This window comes from Scedosporium apiospermum, assembly GCF_000732125.1.
Source record: "Scedosporium apiospermum strain IHEM 14462 chromosome Unknown SEQ_SAPIO_0095, whole genome shotgun sequence".
NCBI lineage: Eukaryota > Fungi > Ascomycota > Sordariomycetes > Microascales > Microascaceae > Scedosporium > Scedosporium apiospermum.
Genome location: NW_015971796.1, coordinates 123,114 through 150,103, shown reverse-complemented (window position 1 = coordinate 150,103; position 26,990 = coordinate 123,114). Strand labels below are relative to the sequence as shown.

General features: G+C 51.2%; 5 protein-coding genes and 2 pseudogenes across 5 annotated transcripts; 3 read left to right on the top strand and 4 right to left on the bottom strand.

The window, feature by feature from the left end:
* Positions 1–2,049: 2,049 nt before the first annotated feature.
* Positions 2,050–3,295, top strand: SAPIO_CDS4880 (Uncharacterized protein; the record flags this gene model as incomplete). Its single annotated transcript, XM_016787329.1, has 3 exons — positions 2,050–2,550; positions 2,605–2,848; positions 2,916–3,295. 3 exons carry the CDS (start codon positions 2,050–2,052, stop codon positions 3,293–3,295), a joined length of 1,125 nt encoding a protein of 374 aa, XP_016643004.1.
* Positions 3,296–4,294: 999 nt separating this feature from the next.
* SAPIO_CDS4879 (uncharacterized protein) lies at positions 4,295–6,590 on the bottom strand (the record flags this gene model as incomplete). The annotated part of the gene is made up of 4 exons (XM_016787328.1): positions 4,295–4,362; positions 4,433–5,616; positions 5,848–6,353; positions 6,507–6,590. 4 exons carry the CDS (start codon positions 6,588–6,590, stop codon positions 4,295–4,297), a joined length of 1,842 nt encoding a protein of 613 aa, XP_016643003.1.
* Positions 6,591–7,545: 955 nt separating this feature from the next.
* Positions 7,546–8,421, bottom strand: SAPIO_CDS4878 (annotated as a pseudogene; the record flags this gene model as incomplete).
* Positions 8,422–9,000: 579 nt separating this feature from the next.
* Positions 9,001–10,866, top strand: SAPIO_CDS4877 (uncharacterized protein; the record flags this gene model as incomplete). The annotated part of the gene is made up of 4 exons (XM_016787327.1): positions 9,001–9,586; positions 9,663–10,235; positions 10,302–10,438; positions 10,504–10,866. The coding sequence occupies 4 exons, from the start codon at positions 9,001–9,003 to the stop codon at positions 10,864–10,866; spliced, it is 1,659 nt and encodes a 552-aa protein (XP_016643002.1).
* Positions 10,867–14,021: 3,155 nt separating this feature from the next.
* On the top strand, positions 14,022–17,165 carry SAPIO_CDS4876 (uncharacterized protein; the record flags this gene model as incomplete). The annotated part of the gene is made up of 8 exons (XM_016787326.1): positions 14,022–14,315; positions 14,387–14,603; positions 14,681–15,061; positions 15,135–15,737; positions 15,810–15,942; positions 16,009–16,269; positions 16,354–16,789; positions 16,875–17,165. 8 exons carry the CDS (start codon positions 14,022–14,024, stop codon positions 17,163–17,165), a joined length of 2,616 nt encoding a protein of 871 aa, XP_016643001.1.
* A 494-nt stretch (positions 17,166–17,659) lies between these two features.
* Positions 17,660–22,279, bottom strand: SAPIO_CDS4875 (uncharacterized protein; the record flags this gene model as incomplete). Its single annotated transcript, XM_016787325.1, has 12 exons — positions 17,660–17,800; positions 18,526–18,621; positions 18,691–18,841; positions 19,234–19,342; positions 19,682–20,068; positions 20,140–20,321; positions 20,383–20,416; positions 20,488–20,707; positions 20,861–20,876; positions 20,932–21,038; positions 21,273–21,527; positions 21,587–22,279. 12 exons carry the CDS (start codon positions 22,277–22,279, stop codon positions 17,660–17,662), a joined length of 2,391 nt encoding a protein of 796 aa, XP_016643000.1.
* Positions 22,280–24,166: 1,887 nt separating this feature from the next.
* SAPIO_CDS4874 lies at positions 24,167–24,835 on the bottom strand (annotated as a pseudogene; the record flags this gene model as incomplete).
* Between the last annotated feature and the right edge of the window lie 2,155 nt (positions 24,836–26,990).

Here is a 26,990-nt window from a genome sequence, read left to right as displayed (position 1 = left end):
TTCCAGCGCCTAGCGTAGCGTATACCTCATTTCTCTACTATACAACTAGCAGCTTCAAAGTCATTCATACAAAGGTGCGTCCGGGCTGCCTTTTGAATTGCTTCCGCCGAAATTGAAGGCATCCACAGATGCACCTGGTGCGTCCAGCCGTTGAAAGTAGCGACCTATTCTGGAAAGCCGCTCGCCAGGAGAACGAGCACTAAACATGCGGCTGGCAATGTGAGCCTGAGAGGGCTGCCGAAATTATCTGCCCGCAAAATTGAATTTTGCTGATAATTGTATTTGGTGTTACCACACCAGGCAGTACGAAGTAGGCAGTGGCTTATTATGCCCAAGCCTGAATCCTTCGCTGCAACAGTCCAACGTTGACGGAGGACCGAGGTGAGGTGGAGTAATACTGATGGGGCAGACGGCATGTCTCGCTGAGCATCGAAGAAACGAAAATCGATCTGTCCGACGAGCAAGATCCCACCCAAGGCCACGAGATCACGACAAGTCGCAGAATACGAAGAGAAACTCGCAAATGAAAAATACGGGGAATGACGATTCTAGAGCGTGTTCTGTCCCAAGTTGGAAATCGTGCATCCAAATGTCCAAATGTCGTCTCATCCCCCCTCGCGGAGTCCTAGGCCGTTGGACTTCGTAATGCTTGCCAATTCCGGCGATTCAAAGGTGCTAGCGGCTGCGAGGGTGCCGCTTATTACGAAGTAACACTTCAAACTAGTATGAGTACTTTGTACGAAGTCCGTACGTGCACGAGATGAGGCGGGTGCCAAATGGGAGGAAGGAAGGAAGCTGCCGCATTTTGGTGACCACACCTTCTTCGTTTATAAGTACTTCGTAATACGAAGCAAGTATCCTCCTTCTCTTCGAGTAAGACCAGTGACATTCCGCTATTTCCGAAGTATTTATTTGTAGGGACAGGATGAGCTTTGATTTCACGTGGCGCCTGCTTCCAGTCTCCTGTCATCCAAGGTACAGCTTCGTACGAAGTATGGACGTGGGTGAATGGCGAAAAACAAGTTGAGAAAATCGTCATTATTACCTCTGCCCTGCTTCGTACGTCGCAGGGAAATTTGGACTTTTTGCCTTTCCCCTTTTCTTCTTTCCTTTCTTGCTTTGGCTCCAGGCACTGCAGTATTGGTACATTAAAATACAATCTTACCAACGCCATAATGTGACGGGTAGCTGTATCTCGGAGTATATTTACTCGTGTGGCATCCGATACAGCCACTATCTCCAGGCAAGGAAGGCAACCGCTCAGGTCTGAATCAAACCAGTGTTCCACCAAGAGCAACGTCCGCCCCACTGCGTCAAGGGTTGTCTGGAATATTGTATTTTTTCTCACAGGGTTCGGCGGGGAAATACTTGAATTGGATCAATCATCCTTGATACTCTGGAGTCCAGGAGTCGGGATGCCCCATAATAACGGTGGATGGCGCTAAGCAATCAAAGGTGCATGCATCTCAGGAACACAACATTGATCTCTATCATCATCAACCAGCGGTCGACCTGGGCTGTATTGCCCGTAAGTTATAGTATGGATCAGTCGTCAAGTTATCAATTCTCTTTGGGGCTCGAGGACAGCAAGGTCGGACTCCCTCAAGGTCAGTTCTTGTCCTTCATGTGCCCAATCCCTACACAATCGCAGTTGCTTCAGACCCGGGATTCAGACAAGTCACGTGGTCACCCATTCAAGTACCTCGGTATTCATTCTCCGGACGGGTTCAATGGTGTCGGTGTCTTTGGAATCTTGGGTTATTGGGGGTTCACGGCTTGTCATCGGGTGCCTATTCGGGTCCTCCTGGATGAATAGGGTGTCGAATTACTCCGGTGCCGACAAGAATACCTGGGCCTGGGAATATCGATGATCAGGTCTCCTCTGGGACGGCGCGGCGAAGTGGGTTGGTCGCAAGGCGGACCATAGCATAGACATTGCAGTGTAATCGAACGGAACTCGTCGTGAAACCCAAGCCGTTCCAGGCGCCCTTTCCTTCCTTCTTCCGCCCTTCAGCACTTCTCCAAGGGTTCAAGGGTCCAAGGAACAAGATGTCTAGCATGGAAACACCAAAGAAAAGGCGGCCAAGTGAACGCTGGACCTCATTCGACAATTGGGATTACGATGGGATGAAGGAGCGCCTTGAAAGGTTCATGGCGTCGATCAACAACCCCGCGTTGGTAGAGCATGCCAAAATCGTACTCAACTCTCCCGTGTCGATGAGCGAACCATTCTCAGCTGGGCAGTACTGGTGCTGTTTTGAACTTGTCGCGCCTGATGGTCGCCTCATCATTGCCCGGGTGCGGCTGCCAAAGCACCCTGACAGCAAGACCAGCGATAGCGATGGCGCCGACGAGTACTTGATTCGATGCGAAGTCGCGACAATGGGGTTTCTGCAGGCGAATGTCACAACCATCCCATTCGCAACACTATTCGCCTACGAAGCACCAGGTTCTGCCAAAGCTGTTAAAGTCGGCGCTACATACATGCTTATTGAAGGATTCTACGGAAACACTCTCCAGGATGTTGACCACAGCATTTACAACCTTCCTGTATGTTCTAGTTCTCTTCCTAATAGCTACAGCTCTTACTTATAACTTTACTAGGTCTCTACTCAGGAGCGCATTATTACGCAGTGGACGTCATATCAAGCGGAACTTGCTGCCTTCACCTTTCCCTCGATCGGCTCAATCTCACAATTTCCTACTGAGAAAGGCCCTATTATTGGCAAGCTCGCTACGGCTTCGAGTGATGGTCTTCCCACCGCTGGGCCGTTCCAATCCGGATGGAGCTACTTCAATGCCCTAGCAGAAGCTCGACTCACTCAGGCGCGGAAAGAGAATGCATCTAGTACGGAGAGTGACAGGTTTACAACTTCTTGGCTCACTCGTATTCAGAGACATCGTGCGGAACACAGAAATATTCAAAGACCCCGACGACCAAGGACCCTTTCATTTCAACCACATGGACATGGGTATACAGAACATTCTTGTCGATGACGACTTTACCATTCTCGCTATAATTGATTGGGAACTTTCCCAATCAGTGCCGTGGGCCGTTAACCATTATTCAATGCCCATCCCACTCATCCATTCTGATGAGGAAATCAGGGAGATTCTTAATGACCCCGGACACATCGCCCATCGCAACGTGTCACGCCAGGAAGCGACGAGAGCCATGTATCGCCGTAAATTTAAAGAGGCGGAAGCAGCACTCAAGGAAAGAGGCCCGCCGCTTCGCGTCTCAATTTCTGAGATCCTGGAGGGGAAGGCGTCTAGGATCTACGGAGTGTCTTGAAAGATTGGCGTCTTTGAGGGCATGGAAAAAGACCTTACCTACGAACTGGTGCGATTGGGTTGCGGTCTCACTGGTCCTGAGGCAGACCAGTATCTCGAGAAATTAGAAACCGAGATGAAGAAGAAAGCTCGAGACTTGTAGGTGCAGTGGGATTACACCCATATCAGTCTCCCCCGGCTACGAGAGACATTCCCCCGAGGCAGAAACCATGCCATCACGGGAGGTAAGTTATTCTATATTCAGTAATGGTGAACTGGCTGTCAATCTTCCGCATCGGAGGAGGAGATGGTCGGTTCTCTTCTGATTCGCCCGCTTCGGTTATTCGAACCAGACCAGCCCCTTCTGATCGATGTTAGTCGGTTCCCCCCTTCTAGTTCGTAAAATACTTCGCATAATCCCTCTCTGCAGGTTCATTGCCGGGTAATGTTCCGGTACCTCTAGAGTCTAGACTAGCTACTAGATCGGAAAGCAGGGTGACTGGCAATGACTTCGGTATTGATACCACAATTGATTTTCGCTAACAGAAATTCGCCGGGGAATACATTCCATCGATCTTGATACTCTGGGTACCTCATCCCATACTACGTTAAGTCGCTGGAGCTAAGAAACCAAAGGCACATGCATCAATGATTCAATGATGTCGGGAACGCAAAGACATGTCGACCTCATCTCGGCCTGGAACCGGACAGAACAACCATCTTCAATGTTGTATATTACCTACAAGCGTCGTCGATTCCCTTCAGACTCGAGAATAACAGAACCGCACTCACTCAAGACCAATTCTTGTACTTCGTATGCACCACTAATTGTGAAGGCTGCTCTGGGAAAGCCAGCCAGCGCCGAATCCAGCTCTTATGTATGTGACCAACTTTCAAAGCAGAGGAGCCCACGAAAGATGCGGGTGGGATGGAAAATATCAAGCTGTGAGCAATTTATCTCAGTGATAGGAAAATGTCCCATTCCACATCCACACTTGATTCATTCCCTGGAGCGGATCACCTAACCATTCGGCGTGTGGTGCGGTCCATACGTCCATCGCACTCCCCATGTCACCATATGGGGAGCCGCTTAGCATTTCTTGTAATGCGGGATCGGTATCGGAAGGGATGCGTTTTCCATGAACTTTAGAACACATACAGGGCCCATTTTCATTTTCATGCATATGGGATGTTTGGCATGGCGGTGCTGCTAAGGTTAATCCCGTGTCTAGTTCATGGGCTTGGAGTTGTTGTTGTTCATCCCCCTTTTCCGATGTTGTGCTCTTTCCGTGATCGCTATCGCCAGGCGGCGTTGCTTCCGGTGTTATACAGGTCGGCGTGTGAAGCGCCTGAGATCCTCCACTTGAAGCTGGGCACATTTCTGGAGTGGGATCAAGTGCATGCGCATGAGGATTCTTGTAACTTTCGGCAGCACTCTTGACGCCATCCGGTGACGCAATCAGCGCCTTGGTCTCCTCGGAGGCGATTGCGTGCATCAAGTCAGTTAGCACCTCCGACATCTGGCTCCGCATATGCGGCTTCAGCTGAGCGCTTCGAGAGAATTGTATGATCCGGGCAATGCCGCGCTTACACTCGTCTCCGCGCGTTGACAGAGGATACGACAGTGCCAGGAGAGCCAACATGACTCCGGCCGAGAAGGCGTAAATGCCCACGTGAAGGGCCGGGAAACTAAAGGAAAAAAGGTTTCGGATATTGGGACGTTGGAAAACCAACGAAGTCCTGGTGGCAGATGTCCAGCATTGCGTCTCTGCTACCTGGAGGAATGCGTCAGGCACTCTATCAGGCCTAACCCCTGTGGCCAGAATCGACGCAAGGCATGCCGGTGATGACTCCCTCGTTCGTTGGAGGGCCTGAGATACGCTTCCAATGGTGATAAGTGGTCTGAATAGGAATATCAGGAGGTTGTCGTAGGAGATGCGGAGAGTGAGAGCCTGTATGGCGAAAACCTGCCGTATGAAACCTTCCTCCCCCTCCGACGGGATGAAATCCATGTGGGATTCCAGCTGTAGCTCTGGGGGGACAGACCTTTCCCACTCTAGGACTCTCTCGAAGAAACCCTTAATAAGTCGGACAAGTTCTCCAGGTTTGTTGTGCCGTGTGAAGTAAATTTGATTCATGATGGAAGAGGCCATCATGTACATTTTCGCCTTGTAGCGGTTGTACGACCCCGTAGTCACAGAACAGAGTTCTCCATCCTCGCGTTTCTCCATCGATTTAAATCCCGGATGTTGAAGCATGTTTCCCTCCAGGTCGTCCGGAAGTTGAACGCAGCAGCTATCCTCAGTCACTATCGGTGGGGTTCCATAGGACATGGAGAGAAACCTGCACACCACCCTCAAATGTCAGCATGTATAGCCCCAGTCTAAGACTCTGAACATCGAGATCCATTGATGCCGTAGAAGCGAGACCGACCCTGATCCAGTAAAGACACACCACCATATACGCCTCCGGTTTTCGCGTTCCGTCGTGGAGATATCTCCCCACGATGACTCCCGGTGAAGGCCGATTGACTCTGCAGCGCGCACAGTTGTTCCTATAGCCATATATGCGGACCTTATTTGGCGGTTGAAAAGGTAATTGGCCGACATCATGAAGGAGAATGCCACGGTGTCGGGTGTGACAGAATCCATGAGTGGAAAATACCATCTTTCTACGCCTGCTGTGAGTGTTGACACGAGGTCCGTCAGGGAAAAGGTAGAGGTGCTGAATTTCTCTTGCTTGACTTCGTCGCTCAAAAGACGAGCCCCCATGATCATTGCGACGAGGGCTTTCAAAATGAAGGGTCTCTGAGACCGAGGCGCGAGGCCGGTGGCTAGGATAGGCTCTAGCTTGTTGTAGAACGACGGTGCATCGAGGATATTGAGATACCAATGCATGGACTCCATGTACGCTGTTAATAGTGTATCTATAATGTCGCGTGGCGGCAATTCAAAACCTAGAAGCTCTGCCACGGGAACCAATCTCGTTTCATCGAGGTCTCTATTCGGTGAACTAGAGCCCGGGATGGCATCAACCACGCGCGTCTGGCTTGATGTTGATACATCGTATTTTCGAAAAACCTGCGACACATCAATATTAGCCCGTTACGTCCTAATATGATAATGGCGATGTGTGCGCAGAGTCAATCTCGGCCAGTGAATATAGCCGATTTAAATGTAGCATAGCACCATCCAACGCCGACTGGATCACCAGAGTCATCAATCCGTATTTACCTGCTCTACTAATCGGAGGGCGATCGCGCGTTGCTCCGAGGGAACAATCTCCTCAATCCCATGGTCTATTGTCGCTGTATGCATTTCCTGCTGGGGAGAAAGGCCCCCTCTGGGGATTGGTGGAGTGGCTTCGTCGGGGGAGAGGCTCGGTTGGGCCGCCGGCCGTGCAGTTCCCCGGCCGTCCGTTTCCCTAGAGGGGCGACTGGTGACGGTTGAATGGTCCAAAACTCCAGTCGCTGACCGGACCCTTCGGTTTTTGATAAATGCAAGTCTTTCGTGTTTCGGCCGGTTGGACCGCCTAAAAGTTGGGCCAGAGGCTAGGTTAATTGGCTATGTACGGTCGCAGGAATTGACAATTGACTGATGCGGGCAGCGCAGGTGTATGGGGGCTTGGTTTCATACCATGTCTTGTCCGTAGCTTCTACGCATTCTGCATTGGCTCTCACGCACAACACACACGGTCTCGCAGCCTCACACTGCGTGGTGGTGGGGGCCGACGTCCCCGGAGGTAAGCCGATGGTGTTGTGGACCAAGATCCGGGATTCGGGGTTCACCCACCTTCAATTTCTGTCTACGACATCTGGCGCAAGCGTGACGGGTCCGCTTTTGATCCATTGTTTCTGAATGCAGCATGTGCGGATATGAAGCCAGTTCAAGGGAGAGGCCGTCGTCCCCAAGAAGCCGGTTGGGGAGCCGTCGTGGGGGATGGATGGAACTGATATTATGGGCGCTTGTGAGCCGCCGGCTCACGAAGGAGGCCGGTGGCTCGGTCAAGTAACGCGCATCGGCTTTACCCCGCACTCTTTTTAGTGCGTTATCCTACTTTAGTGCTTTAAGGGGAGTAGCCAATACGAAGTAGTGTACTTCGTACAAGAGTCGGACTCGTGTGTGTGTGAATCGGTAGAGAGCGTGTACTCTGATACTGCCAAGGTGGTGAGGCGAGGCAGGAGACATGGTTCAAAGAAAGCGCGCTTGAGCCTCAGGCTCTAGTTCAGTTAATGTGATTGTCAAATAAGATTTTGTATTGAAGCTGTTGCGACTACAGAACACTCTTCCATTTCTTTCGGTACTCCTCCGTCCTTCCTGGCTCATCTCGCTTCGCTATGGCAGCCTTGAAACCCGCTTCCTGGGCCAAGTTCTGGAATCTGATCCCTTCTGGAGAGTTTCTGGTGATTCCGTCGAAGATGGTTGCCAACTTTTGCGCTCTCTCAAGCTGAACCTCGGCGAATCCGTTAATCACGAGCTTGTTCATCCAGTTCTGATTGATGGGTACAGACGCGATCCTCTCCGTAAGAAGCCGGACAGTCCCTTCAAGTTGCTCCATTGGCACTGACTTGAGAATCAGCCCCATGGCCGCAGCTTCCTTGCCGCTGATGAGGTCTCCGGTAAACAGCAGACGCTTGGCTTTTTCCACACCAACGCGCAAGGTCCACATGGCAGTCGTGGGGCAGCCCCAGACTCGAGCCGGGGGGTACCCGATCCTCGCGTCGTCGGCCATGACGACGAGATCACAGCTCAGGGCAATGTCGCTACCCCCTGCAACAGCCGCGCCGTGGACTTGCGCAACGGTCGGCTTGTAACTGTGAAACAGGGACGCGAAGCATTCGGTGTTTGCCTTCATCATTTCGTAGTCTACGAGGGGATCGTAACCCTCGCTTACTTGTTGGCTGCCGTCGGTCTTTCCGCGCCGGGCATTCTGTGCAAAGATTTCTAGATCGTATCCGCCGCAAAAGCCTGGGCCGGCACCTTTGACGACGATGCAGTGAACTTTGGGATCCGCGTTGGCGCGCTTGACGGCTTCTCGCAGAGCGTGTGGGAGGTGCGTGTCAATTGCGTTGAATTGTTTAGGTCGGTTCAGAGTTAGGTACGCAACTTTGCCGTCCTGGGAAGTTTCATAGAGAACAGTGTTCGCCATTTTGTGAGAAAGCTGGCTGAATGAGTTTGTTTGTACGTATGTAAGTTAAAACGCGATGAGAATCGAATATTTCTCACTCCGTGAAGAGTCCGGAGAGGCTGATTTTATGCTGGGCTTCTACACCCCTGTCGGTCCATTTTTTGCATCATAAGGCCGTGGCCGGCGGCCGAGGTTCCTGTGGTGTACCAGCCCGTTAATTCCCCAGCACAACTAGGGTGTGGGGACGTGTATCTTCATCGGCTGGAGCTGGATGGTTGCTTCAGGGGCCGGTGGCTTCGAGGGCCGGCGGCTTGCTCTTCTAGCAGGTGGGCACTCCGGAATTCCCGGCTCCGAGGGGCGGGGCCCGGCAAGGATGCGCTAGGACTGGCCCTTTACGAGAGAGACCTGTAGAAATGGGAAACTCGGCTGGATCTATGTTGTGTCTATAATCATGGCTTTTTATAAAAGAATTTTTATTCCCGCCACCTCTGTTTCCCACCACCTGTGTGATCTCGATTCAGGTATTTCATCCATCGTCTAATGCTCATCACGTCTTTGTCTCCAAGATCCCCCCTTAACATTATAGATATTCCCGTGACTATGGCCAGCAAGCTTGAGATCCCGGACGGCGACATTCTGTCGGTTTTTCTTGCCCCAAACGGAGTATCTGAGGACCAGCCAATCTGGATCGATGGGCAAGATCAGAAGCAACAGATCAGCAAGAGCCTAGCACGGAAGCTTATCCGATGCCTCATCGACGGATACCTTTCAACCGGCCTGATCAGCTCTCAGGCTGCCAAGCCAAGCGTCATCATCCTCTACTCTGAGAACCAAGTTTTGCTTTTTCCCAACATTCTCTCCATCATCGGCGCCGGAGGCACTGTTGCAACTTGCCCATGGGAAGCCAGCGTCCAGGAGCTACTGTACAGGGTCAACTCCTTGCAGCCAGCGGCGGTTCTTTGCTCCCAGAGCTCTCTTGGGCGAGTACTAGAGGCCGCTGAGAGATCTACGAAAAAATTCCAGATTATTATTCAAGATTCCATCACAATGGATGTCTGGTTGCAAGAGTCCCATCATTCGCTAATCTCGCCCCACGGTCGTGACTGGGACGTCAAGTGGGATGAAACAGTAGCAAATCGACCGAGTGTTATTGTTTTCTCCAGCGGAACTACGGGTTATCCAAAGGGTACGTAGTCTTTGTCCAATTATGTGGTTATATATCCGGAATCATTGGCAAACTCACCAAACTCACCACACAACAGGAGTATGTATTTCGCAGCGGAACTTGCTGGCCAATGTTTTCCAGATGCAGCTACAATGGCGCGACATGCTCCAGGATCCATCAGCACCACGCATAGTAGCTGGAGTTCTCGATAGTGCTCACGTCGCAGGAATGCTGGTGAATTGCTTCTTGACACTAGGGCTCGGGTTTTGCAACTACCTTGTGCCAGGTAGTAATATCAACCTCTTGCTCGAGATCATCGTGAAAGAAAAAGTCAACTATCTCATGGCGGTGCCGCCCGTCTACCAGCGTTTGACTTGTCACCCACAGTGGAATACGGCAGACCTCTCATCCGTTAAACACGCCGTTAGCGCGGCAGCTCCGGCGACGCCAGAACTTCTACGGGCTGTCACAGCTAAATTATCCACGGGAGCTTTCTGCCAGCAAGGCTGGGGTATGACTGAGCTTACATGCCTTGCGACGATGCCCCAACCGGGTGTCTTGGGCCCATGGGACAGCGTTGGGAAGCCATTAGCTGGAAACGCAATTAAAATATTCAACGACATGGGCGTAGAGGTTCCCGAGGGTGAGGTAGGAGAGATCTACGTGTCTGGTAAGGGGGAACTGCTGTCCACTAGCCCGACATGACACTGGGATATTTTAGCTGACACCAAGCCAGGACCAACGGTGACTCAGGGGTATTACGGCCAATCGAACGAACAGAGGAAAGAGACTTTCATTGGAGAATGGATGAGGACGGGAGACCTCGGAAAGCTCGACGCGAATGGCTATCTTTACATCACAGGCCGGAATAAGGTAATACTGATATTTGTGTGTCCATAACCTCTCATGTAGGGCAAATCCCACTAACCTGGTGTTAGGACCTGATCAAATACAACGGCGCTCAGGTATCCCCTCGAGAGGTCGAGGAAGTAGTCGGGTCCGTTGAAGTTGTTGCAGAGGTCGCTGTGGTGGGAACCGACCTTGACGATGGGAATGAGCTACCCACAGCTTTCATAACCCTGTCTGAAGTGGTACCACTTAACCGCCAGGCAGAAATCAAAAGGAAAGTTATCGATTATGCGGCAGAGCGTCTTAGCCCTTACAAACGTCTCCGAGGAGGTGTACACATTGTAGATAGTCTTCCAAAAAACCCCATGGGCAAGGTCTCCTACAAAGACCTCAGAGCGCAGGCCAAGGCTCTTAGACAGAAGGAGATGGTGAGCACTCGGTCAAAGCTATAGATAGCATCACACTTCTTATGTAGGTGCATGATGTATGCCTTCGTGGTATATAGCGACGGTGGGACAATAAACAATTGTTCATACCAATAATGTGAGAATACGGTATTTGTACAAGCTAGGAAAATGCCTATCTAGAATTTAAATAAAAAACATATGAGCCAGAAGAACACTACAACCATATCAATTTCTGCTGATCGGCCGTAGATAGATTGAAAACAGTACAGATATCGCCATTGATGTAGCACCTCTCTTACTCAAACTTATCAACATCTCTTCTTCTTACTGTAGTAATGTTTAGAATCTGAGAGGTTGCCGAGAGACCACACGTTCAAACTACGAAGAAGATTTCCCCAGAGTATACTCTATCCTTGCTCACAGGAGTTGGTGGGAACTACTTCGGTCAGTTCTCACCCTCCAGATACCCATCTAATGGTGAATGGCGCGAAGAATCAAAGGTGCGTGAATGATTCAATAATCTCAGGAACACCACATCTCAATCATTAAGACATCAACCCCAGTCTCGACCTAGAGCCGGACAGAACAACGATCTTCAAGATTGTATATTACTTATAGGTGCACGAAGTACTTCGTAGTCAAACCTCTTTCGACTCGAGAACCGCGCACTCAAGGCCAATTTTTGGACTTCCTATGCGCAGTCCCCACAATACGGTGTCCAGACGAAAAAGGGTGATCTGCCCCATCTTGAAACCCATGCATTTCTTGCATGTCACAGAGCCCGCACGGGTACCGGGCCGATAAAACACGGTCCTCTCTCCCCAGCGGAGAGATAAAGGACGGAGAAGCCTCCGCCCTCGATCAACCAAGCTCCAAACTCGACAGCCGCTCGGACAAACATCACGTCCTCCGAAATAAAGGTAGAACCGTCCGTGGCTTGTGTGACAGCCCAAGCGGGAACAGAAGGAAACAAAGCCCGCAGTCAATCCAGCGTTTACGACGTTTAAACAAACGGACCAAGTCGTCATCGACCCGGCGGAGGACAACATCTTCATCCATAGCCATGCTCCCACAGCTTTCTCATGAATGATGCCAACTTGGAGAAGGCGGAGAAGAAGAAGACGAAAAAGAATAAGCGGAAAAAGAAAAGAAGAAAAGAAAAAAAAAATCACGAAAAAAAAAAAACATACAACACCAGGGATTCGCTGGTCGTCACCGACCCAACTACTAGTCTGGCGCTTCGCAGCTTGTGTACAGGGGAGCGGACGGGACCCTCAATTGTCTGCGAGCTATGGTCGTATGTGCTTGGTCTTGCTCCGAGACTGGCTTATATCCTTTCCGGTGTGTTATGTCGATGTGTTCTCGAGGGAGCGTGAGGTCGTCGGATCAAGTGAACGTTCTTCGTAAACATCCACGGGCAACCTTAAGACCACAAAGCACATTGACACAGTAGCTTTCGGAGGGCGAGACGAGAGACGACACGTTCAAACTACGAAGTAGATTTGCTCAGGGTATTATATCTCTCGATCAATGCGAAACCCTGGACTCGACCCGCCGCAACACCGCAACACCTTATCACGGGCTCAATGCGGGAAAGGGAAAGTTGCTTCTGCCCGCTTACCTAAGACAGACTGTGATGTACAAAGTACTTCGTAGACATTGGACTAACAAGCGAAATCAAGGAAAGGTCGTCGCACCAACCGATGAAAGACGGACCCTTTGTTTCATCCTCGGCGCCCCTCAAAAAAAGGGGGTATGAGCGTGCAATCTCGACCTGGTTACGCCCCGATCGACAACTTGCAGAGAACCTGCTCTCCGTCTCTCTGCCTTGGAAAAGAGTCGCTGGTAATTTCTAGCTCTCACATGCTCCCGACGAAGTATTACTACGAAGGTTGAAGTGAGGCAGAATGGGTGGCGGTGTTTCAAATGCTTGGATCAGAAGCACGTGTTCAGTGATTCTTCTGTGCGGCTTGTCTGTGAATGTCTGTAAATCGAATGACTTGGTACTGACAATAGCGTGGCTTTCACGACCTTGGGGCCTCAATAACGCCTAGATGGAGGAGCCCCTCGGACCACGGTGTGACGTTGATGTCCAGAAACGATGTCATATCGACAACCTGTGTTTAGTTGCTGGAAACACACCTCGCTGCATTCCACTCGGATTTCCATTAATATGGAGGATGACAGGAACATGGTACAAGGCGTGCCTCAAGTAGCTATCGCCGCCGGGGCAATCCGGCGTGCCGAAACCTTTTACCCCGCTTACAACGACACAACATCCGGAATCTCCTTCCGGAAGCGGCAGCTCGAGTGGGCCGATAGCGACGAACCGTCCGGATTCTTTCCCCTCGGAACATAAGTGTTCCCCTCGCTCGAGGACCCTAGGCCACGTTTTGGAGACGGCTAGCTCCTCGGGGCCTTGCTTGCCTAGGGGAGTTTGTCACGACCTACGTGGAACCATCCAGTGGGGAAGCCTTGGATAGGGGATGATTACTGCGTGAGGGGGAACTTTACGGGGTCAGCCAATTGGTGGAAGGGGCCTCTAGCAACGTTTGATAGCCTGGATGGACCGGTGGCTGTTGGGAGGGAAAAATCGAGCCGTCCGGCGACGCGGGATGTGACTGCGAGCCCGGGAAGGCTAGTCAGAGTAGTCGTTGGTGAGAAGGGCACCGGACCGAAGCCTGGCGAGAGCTCTCGGAGTCGGGAAGCCTACTACGATGGGATAAATTAGAGTCGACGCAGGGGAGGACGCATGAACCAGGGATATTGCTGTCGGGTGCGAGGTAGTGATTTTTCGCCAACTGTCGTACGTCGTTGAAGCGTTCGAGAACAATAAGACAGATCGACCGCCCCAGCCGATAAAAGTTGAGAATGTGGCCGGCACGCGGAAGAAAGCCAGGTCGTGCATGATCGATTGATTGATTGGTTTGGAATTCCATTGCCCAGCCTGCTGTACCTCAACGCATTGGAATATGCCTACTGGCTGATGGTTGGCGGCTGAGGCAGGCAGCAATGTACCCAAAAGGAATATGATTGAGTGCTGGGCAGGCTGTGCATCAGACTTCTTCCACTCAATCCGAGGTTTCTATCCCAAATTTGTTCTCTCGGAAACAGCGCAACGGAGAGCGGCAGGTTTCCAAAAGCGCCATCTCCTCCACAACACTGTCCTTTCGCGGTAATGAATTGCATGGGCAGTCACGATGAGCGTCTCATCCAATTCCAATCCCGAGGCTTCAGCACGATTGGATTCCGCTTTTCAGCGAGCACTGGCCAAGTTCAAGACGGATAGCCTCACCGAGAAGGAGGGAGATGAGTTCCAATGGGGCACCTTGGATGAACTCAAGGCCTCCATCGAGAAGATACAGGACGAACAGGTTTCTAAGAATAAGAATCGGAATCTCAACAGGGTGAAGGCTTTCCTCGAGGGGATGCAGCAGTACGAGGAGATAGTCAAGGTGTTTCTCAACACTTGCAACTATCTCGCCTTTGTCTGGGTATGCCCCGGCGGCGCGTGGCTTTTGCCCCAAATTCGGACCTTGAAAAAGACTAATTATTCATTTTCCAGGGCCCGATGAAATTTCTCTTGCAAGTGACGAGCAACTTTGTCAATGCTTTTGATGCGCTTCTTGACATGTACAACGAGATCGGCGAGCAGCTTGGACTTCTGGGCAAATACCAGTCCCTCTTCTGCGAGAAGCCTCATATGATGAATGTCCTTGAGATGATCTACGTGGACATTCTTGAATTCCACGCCAAGGCCTTGTCCTATTTCAGGCAGAAACGTATGTGATTTTCGACTCTATTTTCCTTCCTTTTTGAGTGCCAGAATCTTGTCAAGCCTGGCTGACCTCCACCGCAGTATGGAAGCAACTCTTCCGCCACACGTGGAAGAACTTCCGCACACGCTTCAACGACACGATTCAGAACTTCAAGAGACACAAGTCCCTCATCGAAAGCCAGGCAACGCTCGCCCAGTTCGAGGAGATCTGCTCCATCCGCAAACAGCAGGCCGAGCAGCTGACGTTCCAGAGGGAGGAAGCCGTGAAACGCCGTGCCCAGGCGGTGCGGGCTTGGTTGGCTGCCGAAAGCATGACGGTACATCAAGACCACTTCTCGGCACTGAGACACGAATATCCCGGCTCCGGAGAATGGATTCTGAAAAAGAACCGGGTTAGACAATGGTTGGACGTGGGGTCGGCCGCCGGGCCTTTGCTGTGGTTGACGGGGATTCCTGGTGCGGGTATGTTCAGGACCGTCTTCTGGGGCCCTGCCTGAGGCCTTTTCATTCCCCACGTTTCTAACATGGCAAGCAGGCAAGACGTTCCTAGCTTCTACGCTGATCGAGGAGCTGCAAAAGCGGACAGGCGTCCATGTCCTGTTCTTTTACTGCAAGTACGAGACAGTCGGCAGAAACAGTTTCATGGATATCGCGAGGAGTCTTCTGCAGCAATGCTGTCTGGGCGATGAGCGTCTGCAGGAATATATCGAAGCAAAATCCTCCGGAGAAGACACGTTGAGGAAGTCGCAGGCAAAGGAGCTCCTTGACGTGGCCATTCGCCGCAAGAACAGGGCGTTCATCATCATCGACGGCATTGATGAGTGCAAGAAGGAGGAGAAAGTCGAGATCGTATCCTGGCTTCGCGGTATTGTCGCGGGTGATTGCGGAGCATCTGATAGCGATGAAGAAGAAGATGTGGAGAACGAGGGCGAAGAGACGGCCGTGCGTGGCTTGATTGTCGGCCAGGAAGATAATGACTCGTGGAGGCTTCTTCGGGACCTGCCGGTTGTCAAAATTGAACCGGGAGACAACGAGGCAGACATTCTGAGGTTTTGCAGGGATGGAGAGTCCAAGATCAAGGCCAGGTTCGAAACAGGGTCTCTCGACGTTGCAGAAACTGTTGCGAAATATGCAGCTGGTGAGTCGTTCACTGATCGAGCTATATCGATGTTCCTGTTCCGTGCTAACGACCGTGGTGAAACGAACGCAGGTATGTTTCTCTTTGCAAGATTGGTCATGTCCAATCTACGGACACAAATCTCGCAGTACCGGTTCGAACAAGAGATGAAATGGGTGACGGAAGGGACTGTCGTTGACAAGATCACCGAAAAGCTGGAATTGGCGTAAGGGCACCCCCGGGATTCCGTTCCATAGGAGACGACAGTACTGACACCCAGATATGCATACAGCTACGGTCGAATCATTACCAGAGTCATCACAGAAGCCGAGGAAGCTGAGCGGGAGGGCGCCTTGCAACTCCTTGGCATAATGGTCTCGGCACAACGCGATCTGGCATGGCACGAGATTCAGGGACTGCTCGCGGTTGATTTGGCAAGTCGACTGATTGATGTCAAAAGGCACATGTCCGTTGACTCCAAGGATCTGTGCGGGTCTCTGGTAGAGGTGCGGTCTGGCCAGACAGTCACACTAGTTCACACATCGGCCGAACAGTAGGTGTTCACATCTCACCCCACCAAGTTATTGTATCAGAGCCTCAAGTTCTGAACGCTGACGTGTTTGTTCCCCTTCTACAGCTACCTTGTCAAGCGTGGAATCGTCAATGTCGGTCGGCAACACGTTAACATGGCGAGGATTTGTCTCGGCTACCTGAGCATGGCTCCGTTCGACCCGGCCCTCACGACGAATGAGATCTATGATCTGCTCAAAGCCGGCCATTACGCATTTGCATTCTATGCGTTGGCCCATTGGCTGGATCACCTCGAAAAGGCTGCAGAATCGCTTCAGCATGCCAAGAAGCCGGAAGATCTCCAAATGGAACCGCTCTTGGAGGAGATTGAGCATTTCCTAGAAAACAACTACCAGAGTCCCATTGAGACGTCGGCCGAGGAAAAATCTCAGGTGGGGAGGTTTGAGCCTTTCGAGGTCTTCGGCGAGTCGGGCCACATGGAGTCTTTGACCCAAGCTCGCCATACTTGGCTCGAGTTCACCGGACGCGACGAGCCGGCTGAAGTAGGTCCGGATAGAGACAACGCGCTGCCCCTGGAGTCTTGTGTCGGTCGAGTCTTGACGTGCTTGGACTCGCTCGTCTGCGAAGCTCCTACCACCGCCACCGCCACCGTCGAGAGCCTCCGAAGATTCCACGGACCGCGGCTCTTCAAATGCTCAGTGGTCCGTTGCCGCTATTTCCATGATGGATTTGAAGCTCGGCGAGATCGTGACTCCCACCAAAGCCGCCACAGATTTCGATTCTGCTGCCACATCGACGGTTGTCCAAAAGCTTCTTTTGGTTTCAGCAGCGAGTATTTACTGGAGAGACACCTCAGTCAGGATCATCACGACCTTCAGGGCTATACCAGCGACGAGCCCGTCACGTTTCCTGTTTTGAAAATGCCAGATGATGTTAATATTCACGCAGCGCTAAGTCGGCGAGACCTCGAATCAGTGGAGGCATGGGTCAATAGCTTTGAAGGCTATATACCGATCCACCAGGATCGCCGAAGTAGCACGGCAAAATCCGTGGGCAGGGGTTCCACGCTTTATCGCGCATTCAACACCATGGACTTGGCTATCATTAAGCTTTTCCTGGGCAAGATCGAAAATCCTGTTTCGCTCCACCCGGCGCTTTTGCGTGTTGTGATATGGGCGAAGGGAAATATCAATTTTTTGGAAGGTATTCTGAAGCTTCCCGTGCGAATAGAGAACGCAGAGAACTTCAGCTCTATTTTCAAGGGTCGCACCCGAAAGACGAAGTTCGGTGAAGAACAAATTCTTCTACTCCTCAAGCATTTCAGTGGGGTTGAGGGAATATTCGCTCCGGTTAGGGCAACAAGCATCCTTCATTTGGTGGCGTCGCAGGGGGGGGTTGCGTGTGTGCGCTATCTAGTAGAGGAGTGCGGTCTTGACGCGAACCTTGTCCATGGAGACCAAACTCCGCTGATGGCTGCTGCTGAGATGGGTCGGATCGGTGTTGTCGATTTCCTGCTGAACTGCGGGCACAGCACCAGAGAGCATATCGATATCCTAATCAAAGGAAAATATGCCGGACTTCTAGCAGCAGCAAATAGCCACGACGCAGTCATTCGAACGCTCTATCCCACGACGATGCAAGCCTCCGAGTGTGCGCGATTGCTGGCAATAAGCCGGTTTCGAAAGGCGGCCATGGCAGGAGACGTGAACACCATAGATCGCATGGCGCGTGAGGGGTTTGTTGATATTGACATTCCCGATATTGATGGCGTGCCTCCGATAAGATATGCCGCTCATAATTATCATGAAGCGGTTGTTCTTTCGATGCTATCTTCGTGGAGCAACACGATCCATTTCAGTCGGTGGTGCTGGATCAAGCATCCTATCATTTCAGCAGATGATGTGGGAGGTTTTTTATTTGGCATTGCGACTATCAAAGGAAACGCCGAAATAGTCAGACGGCTCATAAGTCCCCCAATATCTTTGCCGAAACACAGTACGTTTCTTTACAAGGAGCCTATTCCGGGATATATGCATCGAACTGCATTGTCTCTCGCTAAGGAATTGGGGCATGATGAGATTGTAAATCTTCTCGAGTAGTGGAAAACCACACAAGACACCCAGATTACGACTATTCTATACCATTGCCGTGCCGCCGTTGAGAGTACCCGATCGACTGTAGTCCAAGCGCACCTTCAATTCCTTCGGGACACATCTTGTTAGTTGCCACCATAATGAGACATACGGACCTAGAAGTAGAGATATAGAAAGACACATACCTCCAAGTCTGCAAGCTTTTGCCGGTGTTCTTCTTCTCTACTATCCCAACCTAGGGTAGCAAGCTCTAGCTTTTGCTCCTGTCGCCGACGCACATACTGCACAACATACCACGAAGGTATTAACAAGTCGTCCAAGAGCATCCCGAGAAAGCGCCATGGGCTTACCTCTTCGATCGTTCCAGCTATGATATATCGCACCACGACAACGTCTTTGGTTTGGCCCAATCGTATGGCACGGCCAATGGCTTGCTTTTCTACTGATGGGTTCCAGTGCGGCTCCACGACGTGGACGCGTGAGGCGCATTCAATATTGAGCCTTGTCATACGAGGAAGAACTGTCAGATCTGGGGGTTTTTGTTTTTTTTCTTTTCGCCGGACCTAATCTCCAAAATGCCATCTACAGGGACCGAAAGACTTGAGCTTTTGCTTACCCAACAGCACCCGTTCCAAACGTTACCAGCAACGTTGAAATTTCCGGATCCGAATGGAATCTCTGCAACATTGCCTGTCGATCCGGAGGGCGGACGGTCCCGTCGATACAGAGAAATCGAATCCCGGCGCGATTGAACAGTATCGAGATCAATGACAGCGTTCTCGTCCAGGACGTGAATACGATACTAACACCGATTGTAAGCATCGCGACGGGGACTTTGTTTTTGGGGGAGAAAAAAAAAAAAGGGGGGGGGGGGGGGGGGGATTGGTTGGTACCTCTTTGCAGAGCCCTGATGTTTGAGGATATCCTCCAGCAGACAATTCAGCTTTGTCGAACTTCCGTCGGGCGGTATGGATTGGTCTTCATTCACATTCTGAGAGTCCTCTGAATTGGGGCATAGAAGACAGCACATGAGAGAAGTCTCTCGTTGTTTTGAGTCCTCATCAAGATGTTGAAGGCAATCGTGGCAAACATGATGCCCACAAGAAAGCCGAAACCCCGTTGTGTTAGGTTCGCCATCAAAAGTCATAACGGGACTTTCACAGGCGGCGCAGATTTGCTCAGCGTGAGCACCATCCGCCTCGGCATCCAGGCACCTGACAGTCCCGCTTTCGAGACTGCTGCTGCTGCAAAGAGGCCGATCGAAAGTACCATGATTGCAGAGGCGACGAAGTCTCATAATCGCGCGGAGGATAACTGAGTACATTTGGAGGCTTTCCTTACCACACAGAACTCTGTCGGCAAGTTCTCTGGCCTCCCGTCCAGCATCCTTGTGCAATTCCTTCTCCTCGTCTGACAATTCCAGGCGGTGTACGATCTCGGTGGGTTCTTGAAGACCCACTTGGTTTTTCGCTCGGCGTAGGCAGATCGATCCGAGAAGGAGACGAAGGTTCCTGATACCAATGGGATGACTGTCCATTACTGGCTTGGTAATGTTGTTTCGGAACGTGCTCTTCTTCGACAACACGGGAATCTGGAGGAAGTTTACCAGGGCTTGAAGATCGCGGAGTCCATTCTGAATCGGGGTCCCGGTCAAACACCACCTGAACTTGGCCGCGAGGCTAGCAGTTGCTTTGAATTGTTGGGTGGCCTCGTGGCGTATGGAATGTGCTAAGAGAGGAACCGTTGTTAATATTTCTGCTGTTTCCTAATCAAAACTCTCCCCAGCAAACGTAACATACCTTCATCCAGGACAATTCGAAACCATGTTGCCGAATGGAGCAGTCCCGAGCCGTTCCGATATTCGGATGCCAGAGTTGAAAACGTTGTCAGGACTATATCGTGCTTCACAAGATCGTGAATGGCTTTTGTTTTGGTTGCCCCATGGTACATGTGATAGTTGAACTGCGTAGACAGCGTATGACTTGCAAAGACGTTAGATTCATGCCAGAGATACGAAAGGACGGCAAAGGTCAAACACGGACTTTTTGATATCTGTGAGCCACTCGTTGAGAACAACTATCCCGCTGAATGTCAGTTTTGGGCTTCGGCCGGGCGGTTAGATCAAGATTGAAGATGGTACTTCTTACGGACTGATGGTGCCAGAACTAGAGTGCCTTTCGTCGCAGGCTTTCCAGGAGAAGGGTGAGTCGAAGCGAACAATCGCGATTCAGGTAGACTCTCCAGAATCACGGCAAGCGTTGTCAGAGTCTTTCCGAGACCCATTTCATCCGCAAGGATGCCGCCCACAGTCTCCACCACTGGACTTGCTTTCCGAGTACCGGTGATGGCGTGCTCAAAGCTGTGGTTCTATGTGTTAGCTCTACGATGTCTCGAGACGCTATGACATGGCAAGGTCTTTCGGGGGTTGACATGCCAGTGTCTTCCGTTGACAACTGCGCCATTCCAAAGAACCGGCAAAGATAGTGGTTTACGGCTCTCTCTCTGAGCAAAGAAGCTCACTGCAGACATTTGATGCCTATTTTATAATGATTAGCAATCTTGAGGTCTCGAAGTCGAGCGAATCCTTATACCGTTTCAACTTTGTCAATATCAGATCGACAGGCGCCGGCACCTCCAACTCCGACTCATGGCCCAGGCCGTTCAAGAGAACTTCTAGGTCCAAGCCAGCTCGACTTTTCTGGATAGTTTTGGTCGAGATTTTTCCGTCCAAATCTCCGTCCAAGAAGCGTATGATATGTGGGTTATCATACTCAGATACGGAATTGTGGCATGGCTTCTGAAGATACAGCCGACTGCGGGAGAGAATATCGCCGACCGTCTTGCTTTCTTCTCTTACCCCATAGAGGACAATATTGACATGAAAAGTGGTGTCTCTTTTGCTCTTCTTGCTTGATTTGGGTAGTCTACCTACTTTCCGAAGGTTTCCCATGTCAATAAGCAGCTCGACCTTAGTGGTAGCCCTCTTCCGGATTTCAATGAGAGGATCGGATACGGCGCTCTCCAAGACGGCGAGATCTTTCCCCATATACTGAACGGATATGTGAGTTTTACGATAATCAGCTGTGAGGACCTCGTAGGGCTCGGAGGGCGAGGCTACTGCCAAAGAACACAACATGTTGGAGGCGCCGCTGGCGTCGTCAAGCAGCTTTATCCTCGCATTATGGATCTGACGCTTGGATGTCATTATGAGGGATTCAACAGTGTACACATATAATAACAACTTACCATTCCAAAGCAGACATTCGGGATTTTCTCATCTTCAGCCGAAGTGTCACTTTTGGGGGCGGACAGAGACCAGTCACGGCTCTCGTTTTCCTGAGCGGACTCCGGCGTCGAAATGGATTGTCCCGTCATTTTATCGTAGCCCATATCTGGCCGTCCCTTTTGATCGTCCCGAGAGACCGTAACTTGATGATGGCTACTGTGGCCACCAAGGGATGGCTCAAAGGGCGGAAGAGCTACTGGTACCGAGGGAGCGTCCAGCATGAACACGTCTCCATTGGTAGCATCTTCGGCACATTGAAGGTGAGAAGCTGACTGCGGGTTCCAATCTTGTTCGTCGAGGAACCATGTATTGGCCGCTGCCGGAGTCGGTTGCCCAGAGTCAGGAAACGTCCAGTCGCTGATCCCGTAGTTGATCGTCCCAATGCAGTTGGGTATGCCCAAGTTGGTTGTCGAAAGTGAGCTTTCAGGTGAAAAGAAGCCGTCAGGTGCATTGTTGGCAAGGTTCGAAAAGTCAGAGTCTATCGGATTATCATCCCAGGCAGGCCAGACACTTGATAGCTGCTCAGAAGCAAGATTGAAACTCTCATTGAAGGTCCCCGGACATGTACCAAGCTCTGTTGTAGCCTGATCCTGAGTACCCACGGAAAGCCTGGTCCTTTTCAATGGGGGCTGCCCGGTTACGTCGTGATCCATGGTCTCGTATAAGTAAGACCAGAAAAGGTCTATCAAGGCCGCTCTTCTCTGATCCGAGTTCAAGTCCCGTGAGCCGTCAAAGATGGGAAGACGCCGTGAGTTTTTGAATGAAGTAGGAAAATTGAAGAGCACAAACGGGAATTTTTACACTTCCACTTGGGCCGTACGACCCAGACCAGGCTACCAATACCAATGCCCGCTGGGGGGTGGTGGCGCAGCCAACCCCGAAAAAAGAGGCATCTGCATTCAGGCACAGAGTGAGCCAATAGCTTCTATTTTCTGGGGTCCTGCTCAAATTCATTGCGCTGGCATCGATGTAGCTAAGCCTCGGCACGTTGACCCAAGTAGTACGTGAAAGACACGACTTTTTGGGGGGACCTTTCGTTCCAACTTATTTCCTGCGAGGCAAGCTTCTAGTTAGGCAATGGCCTTGCCGCTGAAGCGGGCAGCGCGTGGAGCGGCTACGGATACATCTGTTGTGTGCGGTGTATGCAGTGAATGGTCAGGCCAAACGCTACGAGGTCTTACAGAAATTGCACGACTTGAGACGTAACTGGAGATTCCGGCCCATCCCAGCTCCATCGAGAACGGCAACGTGTTTGTGACGAGAGGTTCGGTTCAGAACCTCCAGGATGGCCTACTGCGGCTCGGCTTCTAGAAGATGAATCGTGTAAGATTATGGTGAGTTTCTACGGCGTCGCTTCGAGGGCTGAGGCTCCACGAGGGGCATCGCGGGGATATCAAAGACCACAAAAGGCAGCCTTTTGGACAAGCTACGGAGATATCGTTTCGATCCTAGAGGGAGGATTACGAGAACGAGCACTAGAATCATATCCCTCAAACGGCCGATAACGGCCCGTGAAGCTTGGCCGTGAACAAGCCCCCGAGAGGTGTATCCAAGTTCAACTTCACCATGCCGGTCGATCACGAGCGCTTTGGACATAGGAATAGCTAGGCCAAATGGGTTGCTAGCGGACTTTGTTCCAGATTCCTTTGGGGAAGCATCATCGTGTATTGGGACTTCGCCTTAGAGGGGAAGACATATTTGAGGCTCTATTTACGAGGCAGAGACATGGTCGGGGACTGCTAGGCGTAGAGGATAGGTTCCCTCCTTCCCGAGGACTGAGCCGTTATTCTATATCGGAGGATGACCTTCAGTTACCTGGAGTCGGTGCAACTATGGTGTGTAGAGAGTTCCTGTATAATGGTTGATGGTAGGGCGTTGAACGACGAGATTATGCCCTTCCCGCTTCCGACTCTCTCTGTTCGCCATGGCCACGGGCTATTCAAGACATTTGCTCAGGATAGTGTCGGTCTGAGAGAAAGAGCCTGGGAAGTCCGGGTTGGGAAGCGGCCAATGTCTACTTCCCACTCGACGAGAACCTAGTATCCTCTCCATTAAACTGGCTCGCTCTAAGTTCGAGCTCAAGATCGAGGAGTAGGGTGACCTAAATGTAAACTCTATAGATGATCTATAGTGCTACGACGTCTGGGGTCTTAAGACGTATATAGGGTGAGGGGGAGTATCAGGAAGACCCCGAGCCTCATAGACTTATCTGGGGAGAGGGAAGGATATGCCACGATAGGAGATATGCATGCCCAATCCCATTTCTTCCAAAGGGAATTTCTGCAGTTCCTTCAAGCCGTTGCAAAATGCATCACTGATGTCAATCCTTTCCATTCGGCTCCGTGAAACCCCCGGGCCTCTCCAGATTGAAATCTACCAATTTAAGAAACTATCCCAAAAGTATAACGAGACGAGGTAGCCCTGATCCCCTTTCTCCAACCCTCTCCTTACCCAAAATGAAGATCGATGTTACCGAGAATACGGAAAGGGCCTGCCTTCCACTTGTCCTCCCGACAAAATCATCACTTCACTTCAACCCTCTAAACCATCTCCCAATCCTCAGACAACCTCCTCTTCCCATTCCCCCCTTTCCCCGCTTGCCCTCCGGCCCTCTCCCTCCCCGCAGCAGAAACGCAAACCCACTCCAGCGCCCCCTCTCGCTCTAGAAGCCTCCTCACCCTCGACTCCACGATATCGCCAACATCATCAACCACCCTCTCCATAACCCTCGCAACCATCTTCTCGATGAGCACCTCGCGCTCCTCGGCGGCGGGATCGGCCCGGAAGAGCTTATCCTCCGGATCGAGGTCAGTCATCAATCTCACGACGCTTTCTCGGAGCGCTGCCTCTGTGAGTGCGGGCCCAGAAAGCTGGGCGGTGCTGAGGCAACCTTGTCCGGCAAGGCTCTTCTCTGACGAGGAGGACGCAGGGGTTTTCTTCGAGGATGTACGGCTGGCGGGCTTGCTCTTGCGCAGAGCCCGAGCCCTTTCGGTTCCGGGTTGCGAGCCCGATGCCTGAGATCGAAACTTATCCGGGGAAGATGTCGGGGTAGGCATTTTCGAGTCCGAGCTGCTTCTCTCTTCTTCTTCTTCAAGTCCTTCCCGCGGGTCGGATTTGGAGTATTCGAGAGAAGGGACGGAGTCCTCGCCGCGGTAGAGTGATGCGAAGGCAATCTCGTGCGCAGACATACCGCTGAATAGGCCAAACATAATCAGCCCCAAGGACGACGACAAAAAGGGGTTTCTAAGATGATTCGTTTATCACGCTCGCCGGGTTTGCACGCTCGCCACTCGTTTTCGCTCCCGTATCGGCAGAACGCTAGCTTGAATCCTACCAAGATTTCAAAATCACAGCCAGTGTAAGTTCTCTATAGGTTTTAGTTGATCGTCTCTCCTGTCTGATTTACAAAGAGTTGAGTTCGTTTCTTGATTCACTCGTTTTCGGCGAGCACTTGCTACTTTAATAGCCTCCATCCCGTTGCTCTCTTGGGATCACAATCCCATCCAGAGTCAGATATGCCCATGGAAGAGAAGAACTCGATGACCTAGGAGTCACGGCCAGTCTACGAAACTGAATGACTCGCAAACTTCCTCTCAGTGAAGATGAATGATTAATTGGCAGAAATGTCTGAGTCTGGGGGAGTGCCTCATATTTCGAGTTCCAGAACACGCCAACCAATCCAAACCTCAAACCCAAACACGAACCTAAATCCACGTCCAAACCCTCAACTGCGCCCCGATTCTTCCGTCGCTTCCGCACCTCCCAAACATCCCCATCAATCATCAATCTTTCCTAGATCATTCTCATAACAAAATTGACTGATGTTACGCATCTCCTCAATCATCAATTCCCCAGGCACGGCATAGCACAGCACATCTGAAACCAAAAATACTCCCCTTTCACAAAGTAAAATGCTTGCTCATTTTAGAATAACCTTGACCCCCGTCGTTCCTGTGCCTAGCGTACGTCATGGAAGCAGAAAATATGCCATCCATGGATTCCACTCCATCCGTCCGCCCGTCCGCTATTCCGCCTGCAGGCATGGCAAGGATCGGTGACGACGTGGCGTCCCTGCATAAAGAAGAAAAGTTGGGCTTCTTTTCCCTTTCCTTTGTCCCCACCTGCTGTGCTTGCTGCCGACGGCGGCAAGTCTTCTTTAACTACATTTGTTCCCTCAACTCGAAGGAAGGGCGCAAGGAAAAATTTTTTCTCGAATAAGGCGGCTCTGAAAAGGAACAAAACTCCGAGACCGTTTGTTTGTTTTACTCATACATTTGTCCGAAACCGGGCCGAAACGGCATGTGTTGTTTCTTGCTCCATCATGGGGAACGGGGATTCAGTCACAGTCGTCGTCACATAGTCACAGGTACAAGCACAAACAAAACGGACCCGGATTACAGTCTAACACCGAGGACCGAGCTGAAAAAAGCAAAAAGATCAAAGCTCTGGTAGCAGCAGGATGGACCTCCGCGGTCAAGGCTCTATCTAGTGTTGCACGCGGTTGGAGAAGCGGGCGGAAGCAAATTGAGGAAGATGGAAGAAAATATTGAAAATATAAGTGCCTTGGCACGCAAAGCGCTGGCATTGCGCGGAACCAGACTAGCTGGGAGCTGGGGGAAGCTTCACGGCTGGGATGTTGTTTCCGGCGCTCGGAGCCGAGACCCTGCTTTTCGGCCGGTCGCGTTGGAGATTCACGACGCTAGTCTGTGGGAGTCTCCCTCATCTTCGGATCTAACTGTCCTCTTCCGAATCATAGGGCGCGGGGGAAATGAGAGGGGGGATACAAGCGAGTCATATGAAGCAATGGACAGTTTCAAGGCTGGATGCTTGTTGCCTGGAAGACAAAAAGGAGAACCAACGTAGAGCGGCACTAGAATCGGGATAGTTTTCTAAATCGGCGACCAGCTCATGAGCCATATGTTTGAGAGTTTGAAACAAGAGAAATGAGAAGAAACCATCGCTGGCTAGTCTCTGCGAAATCAGAAAGCCAGATTGATGTTCATCAATCGGTGGTGCTGTTTGGTGTCGTGTACTCCGTAGTCAGGACTACAAGTGGCGTTTGCCGAGAAGAAAAGAAGAGGCCAGAATTGAGAAGGAAACAAGAAAAATAAAGAGAAAATACGACTCGTCTTCTGGTTTGTCCTGGTGATTCATTGCATCTTGCCCACCACCACTTAACACTTCGTATCCGGATCGTCACGATGCTTCCGCGACAAAACAAAAATCAATCTAGACGTGTAGCAGTGTACATCAGTCATTTTACCCATCATTTACCATTTACAGCTGGGAGAACGTCATTCCCATGCCATCCCACGAGAATCCCCGGATCTGCCAAAACCCCAGGTCGAAGGGTCGTCAAAGGGT